Source organism: Eretmochelys imbricata, chromosome 2, assembly GCF_965152235.1.
Source record: "Eretmochelys imbricata isolate rEreImb1 chromosome 2, rEreImb1.hap1, whole genome shotgun sequence".
Lineage (NCBI taxonomy): Eukaryota > Metazoa > Chordata > Testudines > Cheloniidae > Eretmochelys > Eretmochelys imbricata.
The window spans coordinates 3,027,725-3,054,992 of NC_135573.1; the positions used below are offsets into that span (position 1 = coordinate 3,027,725).

Here is a 27,268-nt window from a genome sequence, read left to right on the forward strand (position 1 = left end):
GGGGCTGGGTGTGAACGGTGCCATCCCTCTGAGTGCCCACCCAGGGACCGGGGGCTGGGTGTGAACGGTGCCATCCCTCTGAGTGCCCACCCAGGGACCGGGGGCTGGGTGTGAACGGTGCCATCCCTCTGAGTGCCCACCCAGAGCCCGGGGGCTGGGTGTGAACGGTGCCATGCCTCTGAGTGCCCACCCAGAGCCCGGGGGCTGGGTGTGAACGGTGCCATCCCTCTGAGTGCCCACCCAGGGACCGGGGGCTGGGTGTGAACGGTGCCATCCCTCTGAGTGCCCACCCAGGGACCGGGGGCTGGGTGTGAACGGTGCCATGCCTCTGAGTGCCCACCCAGGGACCGGGGGCTGGGTGTGAACGGTGCCATGCCTCTGAGTGCCCACCCAGGGACCGGGGGCTGGGTGTGAACGGTGCCATCCCTCTGAGTGCCCACCCAGGGACCGGGGGCTGGGTGTGAACGGTGCCATCCCTCTGAGTGCCCACCCAGGGACCGGGGGCTGGGTGTGAACGGTGCCATCCCTCTGAGTGCCCACCCAGAGCCCGGGGGCTGGGTGTGAACGGTGCCATGCCTCTGAGTGCCCACCCAGGGACCGGGGGCTGGGTGTGAACGGTGCCATGCCTCTGAGTGCCCACCCAGGGCCCAGGGGGTGTTGCTCTCCCAATAAATAGCACAAACAGACAGGGGTACAGGGTGCTCTGCAGACAGTCCACGGGCATCGCTGAAGAGCAGCCTCCCCTCAGTCATGCCCATTGCTTGGTTGTGGCCCTCCCCCCTGGAAGCAGCCCCACCTCCCCCTGTGGGCTCAGGTCCATGGGGGGCCGGGCAGGGGTCACAGCAGGGTAAGGTTCTCCTCATACAGGGACAGCAGCAGCAGGATGGCCCAGCCCCCCAGCAGGCCCAGGTTGTGCAGGGCGAAGAGCAGCCAGGGCCGCTTGTCCTTCACGTTCATCATGGTGGGCAGCTGGAAGGGAAAGGGGGGTTAGGGCAGGGCCTGCACCCACCGTGCCCGGTACGGAGCCGCAGCCTGGGGCGCGTGGCCCTGGCAGCCCTGCACTGTGAGGGCGACTCGGTCAGAGGCTGCAGCACTGCAGGGCCCACAGCTCTCCCAGCAGGATTCACAGCGCCCACCACTGAAATGCAGCCACCTCTGGGGTGGGTCAGGGCAACTGGCTCACGGCCACAGCACCACTGCCCAGATAAATCCCAGCTGCAGGGGGGGCCGAAGGGAAGCGCCCTCACTGGGGTTCGGCCAGGACAAGGGGCTAAGGCCCCAGCAGCGGGAAAGTACCCTGGGAGCTTTGCTGAGTGCAAGAGAGCAGGGGCCTGCGTTTCACGTCTCATCCGAAAGGCAGCGCCCCGTCGCGCTGGGCCGGCACACCACAGCCATTAGGGACCCTGAAGGGAGCGCGCCCCCTAGCAAGTCCCCACCCCGCTTTCGGCACCACAGCCCACAGGGATCCGCCCTGACGGGGCGCGTGCTCGCTGCACTGCCCCGGCTTCCCCGCAGGGCTCCCAGCCATGGGACGCCCTGGCCAGCCCGCGGAGCTGGGGAGCTCTGCCGGAACCCCCGGCTGGGAGCGGGAGGTCGGTGCCCATGGGCTGGACGGAGGGGGGCGGGTGTGACAGGGAACGGCGGGGGAGGGCTAATGAAAACGAGGGGCATTGTGGAGAAAGCCAGTACTAGGCTACCCCCCATGCCACTATGCCGACACCCTTCAATCCCGACCCGGAGCCCCCTGCTTGCCCAGCCCTGGGCTCCCCCCTCCCTCAAGCTCTGCTGACACCCCTCAGTCCTGACCCGCAGCCCCCTGCTAGCCCAGCCCTGGGCTCCCCACTCCCCCAGCTCTGCCGATGCCCCTCAATCCCGACCCGCAGCCCCCTGCTAGTTCAGCCCTGGGCTCCCCACACCCCCAGACTCAGCTCTCAGCAGGACCCTTGGATTAGGACTCTCGCAAGCTGGGCATGGGGGCAGGGCAGGGGTCCGTAGCCAGGGGAAGCCTGCGTGCGAGCCGCTCACCATGTCGCAAAGGGCCACGTAGAGGAAGAGGCCCGTGGCCACGGTGAAGATCCAGGCCTGGAACTCCTCGCCCGTCGTCACCGAGAGGGCGATGTAGAGGCCGAGGAAGGCGGTCAGGGCACTGCCGAAGTTCAGCAGCAAGGCCTTCTTGACGCTTAGCCCCGCGTGCAGCAGAGCCGCGAAGTCCCCTGGCAGGGCGGGAACGAGAGCCCGTCAGCGGGGGCTGCCATTCGCCTGGGCGGCCGGTCACCCCCCACCACGCCAGCCTGGGCTGGGCGTCACCTCCCCTGGCTGGCCCAGCCGGAGCCTGGAGTCACCCCGCAGCTAGCCCGGTAAGAGCGGCTCTGAGCCGGTCCCGGGCCGGAGTCCCTGGGAAATTTCCCCTGGGGGTCTGGGCTGAATACCCCGCAGCACGGCCTTGGGGCAGCCCAGCGCTGGCTGAGCATCCGGCGACTCCCCCACCCCCCGGGGCAGCCGCCCACCTAGCTCGTGCGGCAGCTCGTGGCACAGCACGGCCAGCGACGTGGCCAGCCCCGTCTTCCAGGAGGTGGAGAAGGCGGCCCCCACGGCCAGCCCGTCGGCGAAGTTGTGGATGGCGTCTCCGATGGTGATCATGTAGGGGATCATGCGCTGCTCTGTGGAGTGAAGGGCAGTCAGGGCTGGGCCAGGGGCCAGTCCCCTCCCAATGGAGAGACCACCGCCAGCCTGGGGCCCCCCACCCCACATACCCAGACCCCCAGGCCCAACCCCCAGGTCCCCTGCCCCACCCACACCCCCAGTCCCAGCCAGCCTGAGTCCCCTGCCCTGCCCACAGCCCCAGGCCCAGCCAGCCTGGGATCCCCGGCCCCACCCACCCAGACCCCCAGGCCCAGCTTGCCAGGATCCCCGCCCCCTCCTGCACAGGCTCAGCCCAGCGACCCTGGTGCCCGTCTCTGACAGCAGTGAACGGCGGATACTTTAGGGATGGGTCATGAAGCCCCGAAGACCCAGGTGGCCCCAGGCCTGGTGCCTCTGCTGGGGTGGAACAATGTCAAGCCCTTGTCACTGTGTGAGTGTGAGAGCAGCTCCCACACCAGTGGCCTAATGGATAAGGCACCAGCCTCCGGAGCTGGGGATTGTGGGTTCAAGTCCCACCTGGGTTGGGGGAGCAACAAATATTTCTGCTTTTCCCAAACCGCTAAGCTGGGGGGTGAGTGCACCAGGGGCAGCGAAGTGCCGGGGGCACCAGGCAGGAGCAGCAGCAGAAAGATGAAGCCCCGGGGCTGCGGGTAAGAGGCTGTAGGTCCCACCTGCCCTGGCCCCCCAGACACAGGGTGGCTCCTACCCCAGGGATTTCCTCTGCTCCAGCCTTCCAGTGCCTGAGCTGATCCTACCCCCGCTGGGTGGGGTCTGATTGGGGGGTGTTGGGCTGGGTGGGGTCTGATTGGGGGTTCCGAGGTTGGGGTGGGGGGGTCTGATTGGGGGGCGTTGGGCTGGGTGGGGTCTGATTGGGGGTTCCCAGGTTGGGGTGGTCTGATTGGGGGGCGTTGGGCTGGGTGGGGTCTGATTGGGGGTTCCCAGGTTGGGGTGGGGGGGTCTGATTGGGGGGCATTGGGCTGGGTGGGGTCTGATTGGGGGGTGCTGGGGCTGGAGAGTGGCACCGAGGGGCTCACAGGGCTGGCGCCCCTTGCGGGGTAGAGGCACTAACTCACTCACCCCGGGTGCGTCTCCCCTGCCCCGTCTTGCTGAGACTGGCTTCCTCCGCGGTGACCTGGAGGAGGGAGGGATGGACAGGGAGCATGAGGGTTGGCCCTCACCTGGGGGAGCCCTCTGCTGGCAGCAGCTGCCTGAGGATGCCCTGTGGGGCCCAGACCTCCACCCGAGCAGTGACCCTGGGACCCCTGGCCACACCCCCAGCAGGGCCAGGCACGCGCCCCACTCCACCCAGCAGAGGGCAGCCGTGAGCAGGACCCAGAACTGCCCCTAACCCCTTCACTGCCAGGCCAGCCCCAGAGCTGTGCCAGGCTGCAAAGTTAGCAAGGGGGAGGCGACGTTCAGGGACGTGCTCACCGGGCTGTACCTGGCGCTGCCCAACGGGTGAGGCCCACCTGGCTGGCCCCGCCCTGCAGCCTGCGTCATCCCCCCCCACCATCCGGGGGGCTGGGCCTTACCAGGTCGGCCTGCGAGGCTCCTTTCTCCTGCTTCTTCCTCTTCTGCTCTGCCTGGTAGAGCTGCAAGGTCATGGCGTGGTCGTGCGGGTGGCCCCCGCCAGCCTCCTCCTGCCAGAACAACACACACAGCTCACCCAGCGCCCTCCCGCCCGCCATGGCACCGACAGGGAGCGGCCCCCGGGCCCCGCGGGCACCCGCCTCGGGGGCATGGCAGGTGCAACAGCCGCCCGCAGCCCAGGGCATGGAGCACCAGCACCACCTATGCCCAACGGGAGGCAGGGAGGCAGCCAGGCAGCGCCTGACGGGGTGTTGGCTAAGACACGGGGAAAGGGCCAGGAGATCTTTAACCCATTCCAGCAGCAGAGTTCCCACTACCCCCACCCCCTGGGGCATTGGGGTGAGCGCTGCCTGCCAGGGGAGAGCGCCCCCTGCTGAGCCCCCCTCCCAGCACCCCGTGCTGAGCCCCCTTCCTGCAGTACAGCACCTCCTACCCCACCCAGGGCATTGGGGTCAGGGCTGAGTGCCAGGGGAAAGCGCCCCCTACTGAGCCCCTGCCCCATTCCCTATACCTCAGCGCCCCCTGCTGAGCCCCTGCTCTGCTCCCAGCACCACAGCACCCCCTAGTGCCGCACTGGGGCATTGGGGTCAGTGCTGGCTGCCAGGGGAGAGCACCTGCTTTTTCTGTGAATCCCGCCCCGCCAAAATACCCCATCTCCCTCCCCCACCTGCCCCCTGCCTCCATCGCCCCCCAAACCTTGGGCTCGTCGCCCCCCAGGACGCTGAAGAACTTCTCCAGGAGGAAGAAGGCATAGATGCCACCCAGCACGGCCAGCAGCTTCCAGGTGGTGTCCCTGGGCCCGGCCTCCTCAGCCCCATGCGCGTGCCCCTCGTCCGCGTGCGAGTGCAGGCCCAGGAACTGCAACGACAGCACTAGGGAGTCTCAGCCGGGGCGGGGAATCGCTTGGGCACGCTGGGACTCCCGCTCTCTGTCCACGCACTCCCCGTGTGTAAGCACACGCCCCTGCCATTGCCACACACCCATGTGCATTCTCCCCCCCGCCCCGCCACTGGCCAGCACGCATGCAGCCGTCTGCACACCCACGTGCCCATACGCACTCGCATATGCCCACATGTACACCCACGTGCCCACATGTACACCCACGTGCCCATAGCTACACCCACATGCACACCCACGTGCCCATACGTACATCCATGTTCACACACTCTCACATGCCCGCTGTGACGAAGCAGAACTGTTCTTAATGTTCCTCTGAATAGTGTGGGGGTGCCTCAGTTTCTCCTAGGCAGTTCTTAAGTATCTAGGGGGTGGGGTAAGTGTGTATGATCATTGCAGAGCCCTAGAGAGCAGGTGTGTGCAGGGGTCTGGACACAGAGAATGGCCGACACCCTGTTTCCTGGCCACTGATGGCCTGGGCCCTTCCCCCCTGCAAGGTGAGAGCTAAAGGGTTGGAGAACAAAGGAATCAGGTGCCCTCCTGGCCGGGGAAAGGGACAAAGCCCAGAGGAGGGGTGGGGGCTGGAGGGAGAATCAGTTTGGGGCTGGCTGGGGACATGGAGTGAAGTGCAGACGGGGTTGTCTGGCTCACTGCCCCCCAAAATGGACCCAGCTTGAGGGGTCCTGTTCTCTGCACCTACAAGCTCTGTGTTAGACCATGTTCCTGTCGTCTAATAAACCTTCTGTTTTGCTGGCTGGCTGAGAGTCCCGTCTGACTGCGGAGTTGTGGGGCAGGACCCTCTGGCTTCCCCAGGACCCCGCCTGAGCGGACTCGCTGGGGGAAGTGCACGGAGGGGCAGAGGAGGCTGAATGCTCCGGGGTCAGACCCAGGAAGGGGGAAGCCGGGTGAGCTGTGTGTCCTGCAGACAGGCTGCTCACAGGAAGGCGACTGCCCCAGAGTCCTGCCTGGCTTCATGGGGAGCAGTTCCAGAGCAGCGCCCAGGGACGCCGTGACACCCACACACACTCCCACATGCCCGTACGCACACCCATGTGCACCCGCCCCTGTGCCCACGCACACAGCCACTGGGGTGCTCACCCACGCCCATTTCCGAGCTGTGCACGCAGTGCCCAGGCGCGGACCCCCGGCTGGCCCGGCAGCTCACCTGGGGGATGAGGTGGAGCAGGGCGTCCCCGGTGAGCGAGCCCACGGCCAGGCTGACGAAGCCCTGGATGACGTAAGGGTAGGTGCTGGCACAGACGGTGCACAGGAGCAGGACGATGCCCAGCAGCGCGCACAGGCAGATCACCAGCGTGGCCAGCGAGCCATAGATGTACCCTGCGCAGAGAGCGGGTGTCACCCACCCCGGCCCGCACAGGGCAGGACGCGGTACTCCCAGCCAGCCCGATGCCCCCGCCCAGCTCCTCCCCCAGGCACTTGAGGCAGGAAGGAGCTGGGGTCTGCCCCCGCAGGGCACAGGACGTGGGAGGGGGCGGGGGGGGGCACTCGCTCTTAGCGGCTGTGGGGACATGGGGCACCGGGGCCACCGCATCCTGCCCCACAACCAGCTGCTTGGAAATGGAGAGATCTCCGCACGCCCCGGGGGCTGCCCCTTGTTCTAACCCAGGCGGGACATAACACACGAGCACCGCCAAGCCCAGCCACAGGGCCCCTCTCGCCCGGCAGCCCCGGCTCGGCACAGAAAGCAGTACAGGAGACAGGGCCTCACTTTCTGCCACGGTCAGGCGGCCGCTGGGCACGCTCAGGTGAAGGACAGAGCAGGCCCCGCTGAGCTGCTGCTGGATCAGAGCTGGGCTGAGGCTGGTGAAGTCCGGGCCAGAGATCCCTGCGTCAGGCTCGAGGCTGTAGATCTCCAGGAGGTCGCCGGGACTCAGACACATCTGGAAACACAGATGGTGAGTTACTGACGGAGTCAGGGGCACCCAAGCCACGGATCTGAGCCCCCCACGGCCCAGGGCCCTCAGCCAGTGGATAGCGGCCTCTCCAGGGCTTTGTCCCGGCTCCAGCGACATGGGTCTAGCCCACCCTCAGAAGGTTTCCTGCTTCTCAGCCTGCTCTGCCCTGGTTCGCTGCCAGCCCGAGGCCCAAGCATAATGCTCTTGCTGCCACACTGCCTGGGCTGGTGGCTCTTCATAGAATCATAGACTATCAGGGTTGGAAGGGACCTCAGGAGGTCATCTAGTCCAACCCCCTGCTCAAAGCAGAACCCACCCCAACTAAATCATCCCAGCCAGGGATCTGTCAAGCTGGGCCTTAAAAACCTCTAAAGATGGAGATTCCATCACCTCCCTAGGTAACCCATTCCAGTGCTTCACCACCCTCCTAGTGAAATAATGTTTCCTGATATCCAACCTAAACCTCCCCCACTGCAACTTGAGACCATTACTCCTCCTTCTGTCATCTGCTACCACTGAGAACAGTCTAGATCCATCCTCTTTGGAACCCCCTTTCAGGGAGTTGAAAGCAGCTATCAAATCCCCCCTCATTCTTCTCTTCTGCAGGCTAAACAATCCCAGTTCCCTCAGCCTCTCCTCATAAGTCATGTGTTCCAGTCCCCTAATCATTTTTGTTGCCCTCCGCTGGATGTTTTCCAATTTTTCCATATCCTTCTTGTAGTGTGGGGCCCAAAACTGGACACAGTACTCCAGATGAGGCCTCACCAATGTCGAATAGAGGGGGACGATCACATCCCTCGATCTGCTGGCAATGCCCCTACTTATACATCCCAAAATGCCATTGGCCTTCTTGGCAACAAGAGCACACTGTTGACTCCTATCCAGTTGCTCGTCCACTGTCACCCCTAGGTCCTTTTCTGCAGAACTGCTGCCGAGCCATTCGGTCCCTAGCCTGTAGCAGTGCATGGGATTCTTCCGTCCTAAGTGCAGGACTCTGCACTTGTCCTGTTGAACCTCATCAGATTTCTTTTGGCCCAATCCTCCAATTTGTCTAGGTCCCTCTGTATCCTATCCTCCCCTCCAGTGTATCTACCTCTCCTCCCAGTTTAGTGTCATCTGCATACTTGCTGAGGGTGCAGTCCACGCTCTTTGCTTCCTGCCACTGAGACCTGCCCCGAGGTCTGTGACTGCCCTTTGCGCACCAGACAGCAGGACACGACTCCAGCCCCAAACTGAAACGTGGGTGTGAAACTTCCCTATCCCACAGCTTTGCCCCCAGGCCTCTGCCCAGCCAGACTGCTTCCAGGCAGTACTCACTGCCCTGAGAAAGGCTGTTCTCAGCCCTGGGAGGGGAGTGTGGCTAGAGGGAGCCTGGGAATCAGGACTCCTGGGTTCTGTTCTTGGGCTGTGGGACAGCCTCCCACTAGTGGTTCTGGGGAGAGCAACTGAATTGGGGTTAGGAAGGAGAGAGCTGGATGCGTTTCTGGTGGGTGGCTGGTGATGGTGGGGGCAGGGCTCGGCAGCCCAGGGCTCACTTCCGGTTTGTGTCTATGCTTCAGGGCTTCAGCCGGCCACCGGCGGGTTCAGGAAGGGATCTGTCCCAGTGTATCCTTGGAGGATTTATCTCCTTCCTCAAGCACTGGGGATGGCAGTCCCTTTCTCTGGTGTTTGGCTGGCTGGTTCTTGCTCACATGCCCAGGGTCTGACATCCCCACATGTGGGGTGGGCAAGGAGTTTCCCCCCAGTCAGACTGGCAGGGACCTCAGGGGGGTCACCTTCCCCTGCAGCATGTGGGTCACTTGCCAGGATTCGCTGGGTGTAGCTCACTGGGCCATTGCGGGGCCTCGGGCACCGGTACCCCTCAGTCCCTGCTGTGCTCTGCCTGTGGGCTGGGGTGCATCGGTCACGTTTCAGCTGTGGGGTTCGCATGGGGGTGCTGGAGGCCTGTGACACCTAGGAGGTCAGACTATGATCTGGGTCCCTCTGGCCTTTAACCCAGTGATTCTCCAGATGCCCCTGCCCTGGACTCTGGGTCCCTCGGACAGCTGACCTGGGGAGAGCAGTGGCCCTGCTGCCTACCGTGTCCCAGACAAGACCGGGATCATCCAGCGCCCGCTGCCCGGGGAGGCTCCGTCTCAGCTTCCTGAGCGTGTCGCCGGGGTGCGGGTCCAAGTGATCGTCGGGGTCTGTGTGATCGCCGTGGCGCTGGCTGTCATGGGGAGCTGATGCGGGCTCCGTGTGGTGATCGGCGTGTGATTCATTGCCATGGTGGTGGTCCGCGTGCTCATCCTCTGGCCCCAAGGCCAGATGGCCCATCAGTGCAGTCAGGCCTGTCCCAGGGCAACCCTGTCATGCCAGCTCCCTGCCCAGTCGCCCCCGGGCAGGAGCGGCCCTTCCCCTGCAGCCTCCTGCCCTGTCCCCTTCTAATCCTCCCTCACCCCAGGGCTCAGAGCTGGCTGGGGCCCGGGGATGCTGGCGCACAAGCTGCCCAGAGCTCCAGGAGTGGGCAGCCGGGCACCATTGACGTTGTCAAGTGGAACATGGTCGGGGAAATTCATCCCAGCTGCTCCCCCGCACCCTGGAGAGGGCGTTGCTGAGGCGGGGGCTGGGATGGGGCTTTGCAGGAATTTCCCCCTCTGGACCCGGCTCCCGTGGCGAGTGGGGAGAGCCCAGCCAGGCTGTCGGGAGCCCAGGTCTCTGGGGTGCAATGGGGACGCATTAGCCTGCGTCACACCATCGGCCTGCCGGGGGCCGGAGCAGGGCTTTGCCCGGGGGCCGCTCAGAACTGGCACCAGTCCTGGCCTGGAGCGACAGCAGGGACCGGGCTCATGGCTGTCCCTGAGCCTACCACCGGAGAGCGCCCTGCTCACACCTGGAGCCAGCAGATGGCACACGCCCCGTTGGCAGGGAAACCCGTGCCAAGTGCCCGCTGGCCACGGAGCTGAAGGGCTGCAGGACCCATCCACCTGTGCCATCCTTTCCCACGGGGTGGGGGCTCAGCAAAGCACCGTCCCCACCAGCCGTCCCCTGGGGACCCAGCCCTCCCTCAGTGGCCTGCTGCAAAGGACTCTGGGGCCCTGCAAGGAGGAGCCTGGGGGGGTGGGGAGGAGAACCAAGCCCTCGGTTACCCCTGGCCACAGCTGCCCCAACTCACCTGCCAGCGTCAGGTTCTGGGACTCGTTGCCGTAGTGACGAAAGATGTACCCCAGGAAATAATGGGGGGGCGGCAGGGCGTGGAAGCAGTCCCCCAGCAGCGCGTGGTACATGACCATCACCAGCATCTTCCCGGCCACGTCAGCCGTCACCCGGCCAGAGACCGCGGCGCTCTCCTGCAGGACATGGCCCGCGTCCAGGCACGGCTGGGGAGAGAGTGCCGATGAGAATGGCTCCCAGCCCAGCCCCACCTCCGCCCCATGGGTCTGGGCTCCCCCAGCAGCTGTGACGGGTGGATTCGCGGTGCGGGGGGTGGGACACACAGGGTAAGGAGAGCGAGAAAGCGCCCACCAAGAGGAGATGAGAAATACCAAAGGGGGGTATCGGGGCGGGGGGGAACGTCTCCTGCTTTTTTCAGCAGCCCACAGGTCTGGAAGCTGCTGGGTGTTTGCGCTGCGAGTCTCCCGTAATCCCCTGACTCCAGGGCCTGGAGCTTTAGGACCCCCCCAGGTACCATGAGATGTGCCTGTCACGGAGTGTGGGGGAGTCCAGGCCCTGCCCCCCTCTTCCTTGGATTCACTGAGACTCTCAGCCAGCCAGTAAAACAGAAGGTTTATTGGACCACAGGAACACAGTCCACAACAGAGTATGTGGGTACACCCAGGACCCCTGAGTCAAGTCCTTCTGGGGGAGCAGGGAGCTTAGACCCCAGCCCCGGGGTTCCCTGCGTTCCTCCACCCAGCCCCAAACTGAAACTAAACCCCCCCCCAAGCAGTTCCCTGCTGCAGTCTCCCTCCACTTTCCTGGGCAGAGGTGTCACCTCCCCGTCCCCCTCCTGGCTCAGGTGACAGGCTCTCAGGTCTCCCATCCCCAGGGCACATTCCCAGGTCAACACTCCCCCCTCCCTGCTGCGTCACATCCTCACATCTCTCCCCCCTTGGAGACTGAACTGAGCGGGGTCACGCTGACCAGTGACCTGGGGAAGTTCGGGGCCCCCTCTCCGGGACAGCGCATCCGCTATCAGGTTGGCACTTCCCTTCACGTGGACCACGTCCATGTCGTAATCCTGCAGGAGCAGGCTCCATCTCAGGAGCTTGGCGTTGGCTCCTTTCATCTGGTGCAGCCAGGTCAGGGGAGAGTGGTCGGTGTAGATGGTGAAGTGTCGCCCGAAGAGATAGGGCTCTAGTTCCTAGAGGGCCCACACCATGGCCAGGCACTCCTTCTCGATGGCCGCGTAGTGTTGCTCCCGGGGTAGCAACTTCTTGCTCAGGTACACGATGGGGTGTCTCTCCCCCTTTTCATCCTCCTGCATTAACACCGCCCCCAGTCCCGTGTCTGAGGCGTCGGTGAACACCCACAAAGGGCTTGTCAAAGTCTGGGTTTGCCAGAACTGGGCCACTGCCCAGAGCCTCCTTCAGCGCCCGGAAAGCCTCCTGGCACTGCTCGGTCCAGACCACCTTGTCTGGCTTCCCCTTCTTGCATAGCTCAGTGATGGGGGTGGCTATGGCGCTAAAGTGGGGCACAAATCTTCGGTAGTATCCTGCCATCCCAATAAAGGCTTGGACCTGCTTTTTGGTGTGGGGAGCGGGCCAGTCTCTGATCACCTCCACCTTGGCTGGTTCCGGATTTAGGCGGCCGCTCCCCACCTGATGGCCCAGGTAAGATACTTCCGCCATCCCCACCTTGCCCTTCTCCGCTTTTACAGTCAGCCCAGCCCCCTGGAGTCGGTCCAGCACTTGTCTAACCTGGGACACGTGGTTCTCCCAGGTCTGGCTAAAGACACAGATGTCATCAATATACGCCACGGCAAAACTCTCCATCCCCCTCAGTAGCTGGTCCTCCAGGCGCTGGAAGGTGGCCGGCGCTCCCTTGAGGCCGAAAGGCAGGGTCAGGAACTCATAGAGCCCCAGAGGGGTGATAAAGGCCGATTTCAGCCGGGCATCTGCATCCAGCGGCACTTGACAGTAGCCCTTTGTAAGGTCCATGGTGGTAAGGTACCGAGCTCCCCCAGCTTGTCTAGGAGCTCGTCAGACCTGGGCATGGGGTAGGCATCAGATACAGTGATGGCATTGAGCTTCCGATAGTCCACACAGAACCGGACTGACCCATCCTTTTTGGGGACCAGCACCAGCGGCGAGACCCAAGGGCTGGCAGATGGCTGGATCACCCCCAAAGCCAGCATGTCCCGGACCTCTCTTTCCAGGTCCTGAGCAGTCTTCCCTGTGACTCGGAAGGGGGAGCATCTTCTCAGCGGGTGCAACCCTGTCTGCACCCAGTGGACAGTCGGATTAGTGCGTCCAGGCTGGCTGGAAAACAGCTGTCGATACGGATGCAGCACCCCCCGATCTCAGCTTGCTGGGCAGGGGTTAGCTGATCCGAGAGGGGAATTGTTTCCAGGGGGGAACCAGCTCTGGTCCCAGGGAATAGATCTACTAAAGGGTCATCTCCCTGCTCCTCCCACTGTCCACACACGGCCAACACCACATTCCCCCTGGCATAATATGGCTTCATCATATTCACATGGTACACCCGGCGGTGGTGCGCCCGGTTCGACAGCTCCACCACGTAGTTTACCTCATTGAGCTGCTTGATGACCTTGAAAGGGCCCTCCCAGGCGGCCTGTAGTTTGTTCTTTCTCACGGGGATGAGAACCATCACCGGATCCCCGGTGGCGTAGGCACGGGCCCGCGCCGTGCGGTCATACCAGACCTTCTGCTTCTTCTGGGCTCTGGCCAGATTCTCCCTGGCCAGGCCCATGAGTTCAGCCAGTCTCTCTCGGAAGATCAGGACATACTCCACCACTGACTCTCCATCGGGAGTGGCCTTCCCCTCCCATTCGTCTCTCATCAGGTCCAGGGGGCCACTCACCCTCCTGCCATATAACAGTTCGAAAGGCGAAAATCCAGTAGACTCCTGGGGCACCTCCCTGTACGCGAACAGCAGGTGAGGTAAGTACTTGTCCCAGTCCTGCGGGTGCTGGTTCATAAAGGTTTTCAGCATCATCTTTAGCGTCCCATTGAACCTCTCCACCAGCCCATTGGACTGGGGGTGATAAGCTGAGGCCCAGTTGTGCCGGACCCCACATTTCTCCCACAAGCACCGGAGCAGGGCCGACATGAAGTTGGAGCCTTGGTCTGTCAAGACTTCCTTGGGGAACCCCACTCGGCTGAAAATGGTCAGGAGCGCATCTGCCTCGGTGTCTGCTTCAATGGAAGCTAAGCGCACTGCCTGGGGGTAGCGGGTGGCAAAATCTACCACCACCAGAATGTATTTCTTCCCCGACCGGGTTGTCTTGCTGAGAGGCCCCACGATGTCCATGGCCACCTTCTGGAAAGGCTCCTCTATGATGAGCAAAGGTCTCAAAGCCGCTTTCCCTTGTCCTGGACCTTCCCCACCCTCTGACAGGGGTCACAGGATCGGCAATACTGCCGGACCGTGGTAAAGACCCCAGGCCAGTAAAAGTTCTGTAGCAACCTCTGCCGGGTGCACCGGATTCCCTGGTGCCCTGCGAGGGGGATGTCATGGGCCAGGTACAGTAGCTTGCGGCGATACTTCTGGGGGACCACCAGCTGCCTCCTGATCCCACAGGACTCCACTTCCCCTGGGGGAGCCCATTCTCGGTACAGGAACCCCTTCTCCCACAGGAACCTCTCCTGGCAGCCTCTCCTCATGGTCCGTCCCTCACTGAGGTCGGCCAGGTCCCTGAGCTTCTACAAGGAGGGGTCTTTCCTCAACTCGGCCTGGCACTCAGCGGCTGGGGAAGGGATGGGGCCCGGTTCCCCCTCAGTGGCCAGGTCTGAGGCCTCCGCCTCTCTGAGCCGTGCCCCTCGTTGCTCCCTCCCCACCAGGGAAGGGTCCTGCGCCTCCGGTGTGGTACCCTCCCCGAGATCAGGGCGCAGTGCCCCTCGCCGGCTCTGGCTACGGGTCACAACCAGGGCGGTCTGGGGCTTGCTTGGCTAGTCCTCTAGGTCTCCCCGCATCAAAACCTCAGTGGGCAAATGGTGGTGTACCCCCACATCCTTGGGGCCCTCCTTGGCCCCCCATTTCTGGTGTACCCTTGCCACGGGCACCTTAAATGGGGTCCCGCCCACCCCTGTCAGGGTCAGGTAGGTGTTGGGCACCACCCGATCTGGGGCCACCACCTCGGGCCGGGCCAGCGTCACCTACGCACCCGTATCCCAGTATCCATTGACCTTCCTCCCATCCACCTCCAGGGGAACAAGGCACTCTCTCCGGAGGGACAGCCCCGCGCCCACCCTGTAAACCGAGAACCCTGAGTCCAGAGCCTCCAGCCCTCTGGCGGAGCTGGCCTGGGGTACTCTTCCCTCCTGAGCAGGTGGTAAACTGGCAGCCCCCCTTGCCTGAGCCATCTTCCCCTCATCCATCTGGGTCCCTACCCAGTTAACCCTGGGTAGGTTGGGTCCGCTCAGTCTGTCCCTGAGCCTGGGGCACTGGGTCCGTACGTGGCCTCTCTGGCCACAGTGATAGCAGCTCAGGTCACGTCGGTCCCCTCGAGCGGGTCGGAGGGTCCCGACGCCAGGCGTTCCCCTTGGGAGGGGGTTCTCCCTATTTCCCCACTGGGAGGCCCCATGGTGACTCTCTCTCTGCATCGGGGGGGCCTGTTCTTTTGGGACTCCTCCCGGCTACCCCCTGACCGACTGTTCGCTAACTCGTTGGCCAGCTGCCCTGCGTGCTGGGGGTTCTCTAGCTTTTTGTCCACCAACCACAGCCTCAGGTCGGAAGGGCACTGTTCATACAGTTGCTCCAGTACGATTAGGTCAAGCAGGTCCTCTTTAGCTTGGGCCTCAGCTGTCTACTTGCCGGCATATCCCTGCATCCGGTTGACCAGTTGTAGGTAGTTGACTTCAGGCGTTTTACGCTGACTCCGGAACCTTCTCCGGTACATCTCGGGGGTCAGCCCAAACTTGCGGAGCAGGGCCTGTTTGAACAGTTCATAGTCCCCTGCCTCCGGCCCTTTCATTTGGCTGTACACCTCCACGGCTTTGGGGTCCAGAAACGGGGTGAGAATCATAGAATCATAGAATGATAGAATATCAGGGTTGGAAGGGACCTCAGGAGGTCATCTAGTCCACCCCCTGCTCAAAAGCAGGACCCATCTCCAATTAAATCATCCCAGCCAGGGCTTTGACAAGCCTGACCTTAAAAACTTCTAAGGAAGGAGATTCCACCACCTCCCTAGGTAACCCATTCCAGTGTTTCACCACCCTCCTAGTGAAAACGTTTTTCCTAATATCCAACCTAAACCTCCCCAACTGCAACTTGAGACCATTACTCCTTGTCCTGTCCTCTTCCACCTCCGAGAATAGTCTAGAACCATCCTCTCTGGAACTACCTCTCAGGTAGTTGAAAGCAGCTATCAAATCCCCCCTCATTCTTCTCTTCCGCAGACTAAACAATCCCAGTTCCCTCAGCCTCTCCTCATAAGTCATGTGTTCCAGACCCCTAATCATTTTTGTTGCCCTTCGCTGGACTCTCTCCAATTTATCCACATCCTTCTTGTAGTGTGGGGCCCAAAACTGGACACAGTACTCCAGGTGAGGCCTCACCAATGTCGAATAGAGGGGGATGATCACGTCCCTCGATCTGCTCGCTATGCCCCTACTTATACATCCCAAAATGCCATTGGCCTTCTTGGCAACAAGGGCACACTGCTGACTCATATCCAGCTTCTCGTCCACTGTCACCCCTAGGTCCTTTTCCGCAGAACTGCTGCCTAGCCATTCGGTCCCTAGTCTGTAGCTGTGCATTGGGTTCTTCCGTCCTAAGTGCAGGACCCTGCACTTATCCTTATTGAACCTCATCAGATTTCTTTTGGCCCAATCCTCCAATTTGTCTAGGTCCCTCTGTATCCTATCCGTGCCCTCCAGCGTATCTACCACTTCTCCCAGTTTAGTATCATCTGCAAATTTGCTGAGAGTGCAATCCACACCAACCTCCAGATCATTTATGAAGATATTGAACAAAACCGGCCCCAGGACCGACCCCTGGGGCACTCCACTTGACACCGGCTGCCAACTAGACATGGAGCCATTGATCACTACCCGTTGAACCCGACAATCTAGCCAACTTTCTACCCACCTTATAGTGCATTCATCCAGCCCATACCTTTTTAACTTGCTGACAAGAATACTGGGGAGATCGTGTCAAAAACTTTGCTAAAGTCAAGATACAATACATCCACTGCTTTCTCTTCATCCACAGAACCAGTAATCTCTTCATATAAGGCGATTAGATTAGTCAGGCATGACCTTCCCTTGGTGAATCCATGCTGACTGTTCCTGATCACTTTCCTCTCATGTAAGTGCTTCAGGATTGATTCTTTGAGGACCTGCTCCATGATTTTTCCGGGGACTGAAGTGAGGCTCACTGGCCTGTAGTTCCCAGGATCCTCCTTCTTCCCTTTTTTAAAGATGGGCGCTACATTAGCCTTTTTCCAGTCATCCGGGACTTCCCCCGTTCGCCACGAGTTTTCAAAGATAATGGCCAATGGCTCTGCAATCACAGCTGCCAGTTCCTTTAGCACTCTCGGATGCAACTCATCCGGCCCCATGGACTTGTGCACGTCCAGCTTTTCTAAATAGTCCCTAACCACCTCTTTCTCCACAGAGGGCTGGCCATCTATTCCCCATGTTGTGATGCCCAGCACAGCAGTCTGGGAGCTGACCTAGTTCGTGAAGACAGAGGCAAAAAAAGCATTGAGTACGTTAGCTTTTTCCACATCCTCTGTCACTAGGTTGCCTCCCTCATTCAGTAAGGGGCCCACACTTTCCTTGGCTTTCTTCTTGTTGCCAACATACCTGAAGAAACCCTTCTTGTTACTCTTAACATCTCTCGCTAGCTGCAGCTCCAGGTGCGATTTGGCCCTCCTAATTTCATTCCTACATGCCCGAGCAATATTTTTATACTCTGGAAACTGGAGCCTGTCCACAGGGTCAACCCTGTGCATCTCACAGGCATTCTCAAAGGCTGTCAGGAAGCTATCGATGTCCTCCCCCTCCTTACGCTGGGCCAGGAAGCACTTATCAAAGCTCCTTGCAGTCTTGGGTCCCCACGCACTCACCACAGCCAGGGCCCCACTGCTCCTCAGCCTGGCCAGCTCCAGCTCATGCTGTCTTTGTTTCTCCTTCTCCTCCTGCTCATGCCTACGTTGCCTCTCCTTCTCCTGACGTTCCCTCTCCTTCTCCTCCTGCTCATGTTGACGTTGTTTTTCATGATCCTCCAGCTCCCTCATTTTCATCTCCCTCTCTCATTCCAGCCGCCTCCGCTCCAGGGATGGGGAGCTCCACCGGGAGGATCCCCTGCTGGCTGCCGGGGTCAGGGTGCCCTTGGTATTCACTGGGCTTCCCCCAACCCCTCCCCCAGGCATAGGTAGGAAGGGTCTTGGGATGTCCTCATCAGCAGTCTGACCCCCCCCAGTACGGTCAGGCCCCAGGGCCCATGCTGCATCCACCGGGCAGTTTCCTTCAGGGACAGGGATCGGGTCATCCAAGCGATCCCTCTCCTCCAACTGGGCAATCAGCTGTTCCTTGGTGGACCTCCCGATGCACAGCCCCCTCTGCCTGCACAGCTCCACCAGGTCGCTCTTAAGGCGTTTAGCGTACATCTCCCTGCTGGCCACTCACAGGCCTGGGCAGTTTTCCACTGTTTCCAGGAAGAACCCCGAGGGTGCCAGTCCTTCTTGAGATCACCACCTCTTTGCCAGGGTCGAGCTGCAGACTCCTCCGCCCCTGGGACTGCTCGCTGCGATCCCCGGGGGACCCTGTTACTGCAAAAGTCCTTCTTTCTGGTCATACACTCCCAGGGGTTAACCGCCCCCTGAAACCGTCTCTCTCTGAATCTTCAGCACACCTGGTCCCCGTCAATCCCCCTTCGTGTTACTGTTCCCAAGTCACTTACTGCAGGAAGCGCCGGTCACGGGGTACAGTGGATCCCACTGCTGCCACCTATTGTCACGGAGTGTGGGGGAGTCCAGGCCCTGCACCCCTCTTCCTGGGATTCACTGAGACTCTCAGCCAGCCAGTAAAACAGAAGGTTTATTGGACAACAGGAACATAGTCCACAACAGAGGTTGTGGGTACACCCAGGACCCCTCAGTCAAGTCCTTCTGGGGGAGCAGGGAGCTTAGACCCCAGCCCTGGGGTTCCCTGCGTTCCTCCACCCAGCCCCAAACTGAAACTAAACCCCCCCAGCAACTCTCTCCTGCAGCCTCTGTTCACATTCCTGGGCAGAGGTGTCACCTCCCCCTCCCCGTCCCCCTCCTGGCTCAGGTGACAGGCTCTCAGGTCTCCCATCCCCAGGGCACATTCCCAGGTCAACACTCCCCCCTCCCTGCTGCGTCACATCCTCACAGTGCCCTAGAGGTGAGATCTGGTGATAGGGGGAGGGGGGCAAGGCGTTACCATGACAGCGACAGACTAGGGTGTCCCACAGGCTGTGGGGGGGGGGGACCTCAGCCCCTCTCCCTACCCAGTGTTGAGGGGGGGTCAGAGTTTGTGGTTTGGATTCCCCTGCTGGGCTCTGCCAGCCAGTTCCAGCCTCAGCCCCAGGCGCTGTTTGCTAACAAGTGTAACCAGCCAATTTCCTCCTTGGCCGCAGTCCCAGCTCTCTCGCCAGCAGCCCTGGCAGCGTCACTTGGCTGGAAAGGGCCCGGCTCACGCAGCCGCCTCGCTCCAGCTCTTGGGTGGCCCTTGGCACCACACGGACTGTCCCATGGCCTCGCCTGAGCTGCTCCGGGGCAACGCAACCAGCCAGTGACGGGGGCAGCCAGGCGGAGACACGGTGTCTCGAGTCAGCAGGGGTGACTGCTGGGGCAGGTGGGCGGGTGACAGACTCCTGGCCCCATCCCCACTCCACTGAAGGGCGCAGGGCTCGTGAGCAGAGGGCATTGGGACTGGAATGGGCCAGGATCCCGGCACACAGAACCGCTGGGCAATCGGACCTGGCTGTGAGTGCTGTCCTCAACTGTGCGTTGGTGTTTTCCGAGAGGGACTCTAAGCTGACTTCCCCCCCACACACACCTCGCGCCCCACCTCTGCCAGGGACCACAGCAGAGCCGTGCCACGGGGCTTGCATGACTTGAGTTTAATAGTCAGTGCTGGGCAGGGGGTTGGGGAGGACGGAGAATGGGACTGTACAAAAATACAACGCAGTCTACGTCAGCGACTGGTGCACTGCAGAGCAATGCAAACCTACAGAGCACCGCACCCAGCTTGTTGTGCTAGAAATGGTGTTAACATCCCGACTCCAGTGTGTGGCCACAAAAATCCGGCCCAATCCAGTGGAACAAAGAAGGGGGTCGCTCCTGTTTCCTGCCCAGCAAAATTTCCCAGATGGTAACAGCCCGCAGCAAGAACAACCCATCACATGGCTGGACAGTGCTGTGTCGAACTAGTGACATGGCACTTCTAGTGAAGGGCTCTTTTGTGATGTCCCTGCTCCAAACGCCTGTTTTGCTTCTTATAGACACAGCACTGGCAAATAGCCTAGTTACTCCGAATCAACTGAGAATTATACCCCGCAGTCAAAGTCCCAGACCCAACCTCTCCAGGCCCATGCTCCCCGCCATGGGGCTAAAGCCCCGAGCCCTGGTGCCCCTCTCCGCCCAATGGGGCTAAAGCCCTGAGTCCAGAGGTGAAAGTCAGCCAGTCCTGTCCAGTATGGCGTACCGGCAAGAGCCAGTACGCAGCCAACCATATCGGCAGGGGGCAGCTTCCCCAGGCCGGCAATTTAAAAGGGCCCAGAGCCCCGGGCCCTTTACATCACTGCGGGAGTCTTGGGGTAGCGGCGGCGATTTAAAGGGCCCAGAGATTTAAAGGCCCCACCCCCTTCACCCGAGGCCCAGCCCCTTCTGGTTGAGCCCCCCTGCCACTCAGGACCCCGGCCCTGCGTACGGGCAAGTCCCTTAAGTTCCTTTCACCCTGCCTGAGCCCCAGCACCCTGCCTGTGGGGCTAAAGTCCTGAGCCCTGGCACCCCCCGCACAGGGTTAAAGCCCAAGTCCTGCCCCCACCCGAGGGATAAAGCCATGAGCCCGGAATGGCGGGCGGGGGGGGCCGCTGGGCTCTGGGAAATAGTCTTTGAGGATTTAAGCCCTGGTCCAGTACATGAACGGGGCAAAGTTCTTGCTAGTGTCCCAGGCTCTAGATATTTCCATGAATATATTCCAGCCAGTACAGCCCCTCTCGCCCCCCGCCCCCGTCGGGTACAAGCTAGGACGGTTCAGCGGACGACGGCTCGGGATGGTTTGTCCAGGACGGGGTACGCTGGCTGTGTGGTTTGGTCTGTACGAGTCGGGGGACTTCGCCTTCATTCTTGGTTCGGCCGCAGGGGCAGCGCCGAGTCCCGCCGCTGACGGAGCCGCTCCTCGCCCCAGGGCCCTCGTGCGCTCGCGGGCCGGGGAGCGCATGGACTGCGGCGTGAGAGCACGAAAGCGGGCCGAGCGCCGTGGTCACTGAGCCGCGTCCGCGGAGCTGCCCCGGAACACGGCAGCGCCTGGGCTGGACGCACTGAGCAGCCAAAGCAGCGCTCCCGAGGCAACGACTCGTCAGCTGATCCAGCGACCTGCGCCGAGCGGGGACCGCACGCAGGCCGAACACGCACACGCCAGCTGACAGCAGGGACACGGGGCCTTGCCTCAACAGGGGGCACCGGCTCCGATCCGGCCCCAGGGTGGGAGGACTGGCAGGGCTGGGCATGGGACACAGAGCCCGGGAGGAGCCAGTTTGAATCTAGTCCCAAAGCTGTCCAGTCGTGGGATTTATCTGAACCGGCCTTCGAGGGGGATCGCAATTTGGGGCCCTGGTTAGGGCTCCGTGAAGAGATGCTCTGGCCTCCCCTCCCTCCCGCGTCATTCCCTCGCGGTACCCGGCTGTGGGCGTGCTCAGCGGTTTCGCTCTGCGCCCTCCCAGCGCTGGTCCCAAGGTGCCATGCAGCAGGGTCCCTGCCTCCCCCATGGGTTTGTCCAGTGACCTGTCCCTGAGCCCGTGTCTGCTCGTGCACTGCTCAGCCAGGGCCTGGCCGGGGGCACACGCCCGCACGCGCATGTCGTGAATAGGCTGCGTACGGCAGCACGGCTGCTTCACTCCGCGATCGTCTCATTGTTCCCGTTTGCGCTTTCCACCTGCCGTCTCTGCCCGTCCTCGAGGGGGAGCTCTTCAGGGCAGGGAGTGATGTTAGTACAGAGCCCAGTGCAATGGGGCCTGGCTACGTCTACACTGGACACTCAGCTTCGTACCCAAACCCCCCATCTATCCACACGCAAGCCAATCTGAATTGGGTCAGACACCACTCAGGAGCTGCTAGAGGGTGGGTCCCAGCCCGAGTCCCGCGGTGAGCCAGGTCCCAGCCCTGTCACTTGGCTCAAGCTGCAGAACCAAGTCAAAAGGGCTGCGTAGTGCAGTATGGACCTGTTGGCTCTTGACTGGGCTGTGAGACCCATAGTGCGGTACGGATCCGTTAGCACGACTGGGAGACCCGGGTCCAGCAATGGTAAGCCCAGGTTTACAATGCAGTGTGGACGCTGAAGAGCAGGCTTGGAATCACGTGTGCCCAAGTCCCAGAGAGAAGGCAGTGTAGACACACCCTAAGTGCTGCTGAATACAAATAATCATGCTCTAACAGGCGTCACTCGGTGACACTGTGATGCACAGTTTGCCGAGTTTGCGGTGAGTGAGCAAGGGGTCCAGTCTTGGGAGAACTGTTTGGGTCCTGGGTTTGTGGAGCTGTGTGAGCTGCAGGAGTTTGCTCTGTATCAGGGTCAGTTCTTGAGGCACAGTAGCTCCCTGGGAACCGGAATCAGATTCCTGAAGAAGGGATTGTCCTGTACACTGTTTGACCCCCTTCTCCCCCCACCCCCCGTTTTCCAGGACCGGTGCATGTATGTGAATAAACAAGTCACTCTCAGAATAGACCGAGGCCCCGTGTCACTGATTTCTCTTCCACTGAGAAGCTGACCTGCAAAGCACCAGATATCTGCTGCCACTTGGCAGAGGGCGAAACTGGGGTCAGAAGGGGCAATAACAATAATAATAAACAGATCTCATTCCCTGCAGTAGGGGGCAGCAGTGACACACACACGATTCCCCAGCAGGGGGCAGTCACACACACACACACACACACTCTTACCTGGTGCCTGTCTGCGTCTCTGTAATTCTCCCGCATGCCTCCCAGCAGCTCCGCCACTTTCTCCGCCGTGGGCCCGGCAGTGGGATTCCCGCTGGAGAAGCTGGTGAGGAAGGCCCCGGCCTCGGCCACCCACCGGCCGCCCCTCACTGCAGCGCAGGTGGCCGCGGGGTCTGTCAGGTAGAGCAATACGCCGGCGCCCAGCTGCGGGAGCTCCGCAGCCGTGAGGTTGGCGTCGCCTGTCCCTGCCTTGCCCACAAGCGTGAAGACGTCCGGCACGGTGATGCACTGTGGGGAGAGGGGCAGAGCTGGGGCTGGCATGCACCACACCGCACTGGGACCCAGCAGCCTCTGGCCATCGGTGACAAGCTGTGACGATGGCCTGGGGACTGCAGAGCCCACTGAATGCCCAGCGTGCCCTGCCACGCCTGCCCTTGGCTGCACTGCGGTAACTACCCCGATCCATCTGTGGGGTGGTGAGCCCCTTGAGGTGACGTGTGGCCCTGGAGTCAAAGGGGGCATTTTACCCCAGCTTCAGACCTTGGTGCCCTTGGGGCAGTGAGCCTGGGGCCCGAGGAGCTGGGATCCCCAGCGCAGGGCCTGGCTCCAGGCCGTTGCTGAGTCTCTGTGTGAGCTTTGGGCCCGGCTGCTTCCAGTCAGCAGCGAGGAGCTGGGGACGGGTCTAGGCCAAGGGTTTCCAACCTTTCCCATCCCTTGAGGGGGACAGGGTGGCCCCTGGGCACCATCCCTGGCTGAGATCCCTCTGAGAAGCAGCAGCCCTGGGGATCACAGGGCTTCCCTTATTCTAACAAAGTTCTCATTCTGCATCAGAAGAAAGTGGCTCTTGCTGGGGTTCTGCACCAGGACGGTCTCACAGTCGGACACCTGACATTGGCACCCGGACGCGGGGCCGGATTCTGGGACGTGCTGAGCACCCAGCAGCTCTCGGGGGCGGTGGGCACCGGGCACCTGTGTCCAGCAGGCCGGTTGTGTTTGCCACCTCATGCCTCGGTTTCCCCATGTCAGGTGGGGGTAAGGCTGGGCTCGCTCGTGAGCTCGCACACCAAGCTCTTGCCAGGCCCGATGCACTGAGACACCCGCGTGTTGGGGACAGGTCCGACGGTGGCCAGGTCAGGAAGGGACCCTACTGCTAACCTGGCCCCAGGGTAGCCCTGTCCTAGGGGACCGTTTGCCTCTTATCTACCTTCGGCAGCTCTTATCAGGCGAGCAAGGCTGGCTGGGCATCGTGTGTGGATGCGCGGCCCCAGGCAGCAGGGAACGGCCAGCTCCCGGCTTGCTCTAGCTGGAGTCACTGCATTCATCTACAGTGCAAAACACGCCCCCCCCCCCCGGGCAGCCAGTCTCAGAGGCCAGATCTCCAGCCTCGGACAATGGCCGTGTAGCCGCGCCGGCTTGGCCGCACCTACACACTGCACACCTCCACTGCGTGCACACATCCGTACACACTGCGCACCCCCACTGCGTGCACACACACATGTACACACTGCGCACCCCACTGCGTGCACACACACACCTACACACTGCCCACCCCCACTGCATGCACACACACACCTACACACTGCGCACCCCCACTGCGTGCACACACACCTACACACTGCCCACCCCCACTGCGTGCACACACACCTACACACTGCGCACCCCCACTGCGTGCATACACACTGCACACCTCCACTGCGTGCACACATCCGTACACACTGCGCACCCCCACTGCGTGCACGCACACACCTACACACTGCCCACCCCCACTGCATGCACACACACACACGTACACACTGCGCACCCCCACTGCGTGCACGCACACACACCTACACACTGCCCACCCCCACTGCGTGCACACACACACCTACACACTGCGCACCCCCACTGCGTACACGCACACTGCACACCTCCACTGCGTGCACACATCCGTACACACTGCGCACCCCCACTGCGTGCACACATCCGTACACACTGCGCACCCCCACTGCGTGCACACACACACCTACACACTGCCCACCCCCACTGCGTGCACACACACACACGTACACACTGCGCACCCCCACTGCATCCACGCACACACCTACACACTGCACACCTCCACTGCGTGCACACAGCCGTACACACTGCGCACCCCCACTGCGTGCACACACACACCTACACACTGCCCACCCCCACTGCATGCACGCACACACACGTACACACTGCGCACCCCCACTGCGTGCACACACACTGCACACCTCCACTGCGTGCACACATCCGTACACACTGCGCACCCCCACTGCGTGCACGCACACTGCATACCTCCACTGCTTGCACACACACACCTACACACTGCGCACCCCCACTGCGTGCACACACACACACGTACACACTGCGCACCCCCACTGCGTGCACACACACACCTACACACTGCGCACCCCCACTGCGTGCACACACACACACGTACACACTGCGCACCCCCACTGCGTGCACACACACTGCATACCTCCACTGCTTGCACACACACACCTACACACTGCGCACCCCCACTGCATCCACGCACACACCTACACACTGCCCACCCCCACTGCGTGCACACACACACCTACACACTGCGCACCCCCACTGTGTGCACGCACACACACGTACACACTGCCCAGCCCCACTGCGTGCACACACACACCTACACACTGTGCACCCCCACTGCGTGCACACACACGTACACACTGCACACTCGCACTGCTTGCACACACACACACACACACTGCCCACCCCCACTGCGTGCACACACACACTGCGCACCCCACAGTGTGCACACGCGCACACACGTCCACACTGCGCACCCCACACTGCGCACAAACGCACGTAGGTTACATATGCTACACACACACATATAAACAGTGCACACCCCACACTGCCACAGTGCTCACATGCCAGACACAAGGGGACCACGCAAACAGAGTGCAGTGCGCACACGCACACTCACCCACTGGACGGCGCACAGGCCCTGTGCCCCTTCCCTTGCCCCTCGGTTGGCCATGGACACGCAGGCGAAGCAGGTGTGCCAGGCTCCCGAATTCTGAGCCTTGCTCCCTTGCAGTGCAGGCCAAACTCCCACTGACTTCCTGGGGAATTTCCCTGACCAGAAGCTGCCCAGGATTTGGCCCAGTCGATGGTAATAGTCCGAGTCACCTCAGTAACTGCAGCCCTGGGCAACGGCCGGAGCCCGCCAGGCGCCGCTGAGACAGACGCAGTAGAATCGAGGCCACAGGCTGGCTCTGCCCTGGCAGCCCCTTGGCACTTGCCCCAGCCCTGTGCAGGTCCCCGGCTCCACCCCGCTCCTGCAGACCCGCCCCGGCCAGTCTGGGCTGATTCTGCTCACAAGGGGCTTGAAGCGCCTGCTCCCGTCTACACTAGCTCCCACCGGGCTGCCGCTGGGCCGGTGCAGGCAACACCCCGGGGGAGGAACCTGCCCGGGAAAGGGGCCGAGGGGCCGGTTCTGTGTCTGGGGACAGACGCCCTGTGTTTGCGGCAGGGGCGTAGGGGGTTAAGGGATGGCAAACTGTTGGGAACCAAGGAGCTGCCTCCCCGCCCCTCCCGGTGCCGGAGCTGTCCTGGATCCCAGCCGCCAGCCGGGGCAGCCAGGAGACCCTCCCGCCCCTGCCCCCCCCATGCTACTGGCAGTACTGGACGCACTAGGCTCCCCCATCGCTCAGGGCGATGCTCCTCCGGCCGGAGCCATCCCTGCTCCCCCGCCCTTAACATCTCCCCACTGCGTGGCACCCCCGCCTCTCCCACCCCAAGGCGGGGCACTCCCCGTGAAGCCCGTGGGAACCTGCCGTTCCTGCTGCCTCGCCCCTCCCGCCCGGGCTGGAGTTTGACCCAGCCTTTGCTCCCAACTCGCAGAAGAAGGAGGGGAGCAGACTGCGCCTGGCTGCAGCCTTACCTTTCCACACGGCACTGCTGGGCACTGCACACGGGCCGCCACGATACTTAAGAGGGAGTCCAGGGCAGCATGGGGCAGAGAGCCTTCTCCCGACGCCAGCAGGGCCCACACGCTCTGCAGCACCTCCTCCTGGCTGGGCACCGGCGCCCCTCGCCCCAGGCACATGGCCCCCCCCAGGCAGAGCAGAACCAGGGGCACCGGGAGCGCCATGGCAGCGTCCTCGAGGGCTGCACGGGCTCGGGGAGACGCAGCGGCTCCGGCCAGGCTCCCCGGGGCCAGAGAGCCAGAGCTGTGGGGAGCAGTGGCTCTAATCCGGCAGGTATTTGCTGCTGCCGGCTGTGATTGGCTCAGGGTGAGATTGCCTCGGGTTAACCATTCCACAGAACCCGTCCAGCTCTGCAGATCCTCCTGCGATAGGGGCAGGGCAAGGTGGCTCCGAGTTACCCAGCCCAGCCAGGGAGTGGCGGGGCTCTGCTCTGCCAGGAGAGCGGGCACGGCCCCGCTCCAGCATCGTCAGCAGAGCTGCCCCCGCCGGGAGGAAATGAGCAGGCAGGACCTGCTCTGAGGCTATTGCCCAACACGGCTCCAGCCCCGGCCCTGGAGACAGGACAGCTCATTCACCCAGTGGCCCCAGCTCCTCCACGAGGAAGGAAAGGCCTGCACGGGGCAGACGCATGGACGACAGGCTCCTGGTCCCCGCTCCACCGCCAACCTATGCCAATCCTTTCCCCTCTGTGCCTTAACTCCCTCCCCTGGAGGACAAGCCCTGTCTCCCACATGGGGACGGTGTGGGTTTGTGAACAGCAGGGATGGTTCTGCTGGAGACGGGCACTTCACTCTGCCCTGGCAAGCCCCGACCGCCACACCGGCCTCGTCAGCCCCAGCACGCAGCACAGCCGGGGAATGGGCTCCTGGGGAAGTGACTCACACAGGGTCATGCAGTGAATCAGTGGAGAGTTGGGGCTAGAATCCCTGATGTCACAGCCCTCAGCTGTAACCACTAGG

The 27,268-nt window shown here is 62.2% G+C and overlaps 1 protein-coding gene across 1 annotated transcript; it reads right to left on the bottom strand.

The window, feature by feature from the left end:
• Nucleotides 1-837: 837 nt before the first annotated feature.
• On the bottom strand, nucleotides 838-26,473 carry SLC39A4 (solute carrier family 39 member 4). Its single transcript, XM_077810646.1, has 12 exons — nucleotides 26,264-26,473; nucleotides 22,342-22,626; nucleotides 10,201-10,405; nucleotides 9,126-9,376; nucleotides 6,860-7,031; nucleotides 6,296-6,468; nucleotides 4,930-5,091; nucleotides 4,176-4,283; nucleotides 3,721-3,775; nucleotides 2,508-2,660; nucleotides 2,026-2,213; nucleotides 838-969 (listed from the first exon to the last, which is right to left on the bottom strand). The coding sequence occupies exons 1-12, from the start codon at nucleotides 26,471-26,473 to the stop codon at nucleotides 838-840; spliced, it is 2,094 nt and encodes a 697-aa protein (XP_077666772.1).
• Nucleotides 26,474-27,268: the final 795 nt, after the last annotated feature.

Coding starts and splice junctions, on each gene's coding strand:
- SLC39A4 (XM_077810646.1), bottom strand. CDS start 26,473: ATGGCGCTCCCGGTGCCCCTGGTTCTGCTCTGCCTGGGGGGGGCCATG. Junction 10,406..22,341: donor GAGACGCAGACAGGCACCAG/GTAAGAGTGTGT, acceptor CTCTCTCCCCAG/CCGTGCCTGGACGCGGGCCA. Junction 7,032..9,125: donor CCGGTCTTGTCTGGGACACG/GTAGGCAGCAGG, acceptor CTGTGTTTCCAG/ATGTGTCTGAGTCCCGGCGA.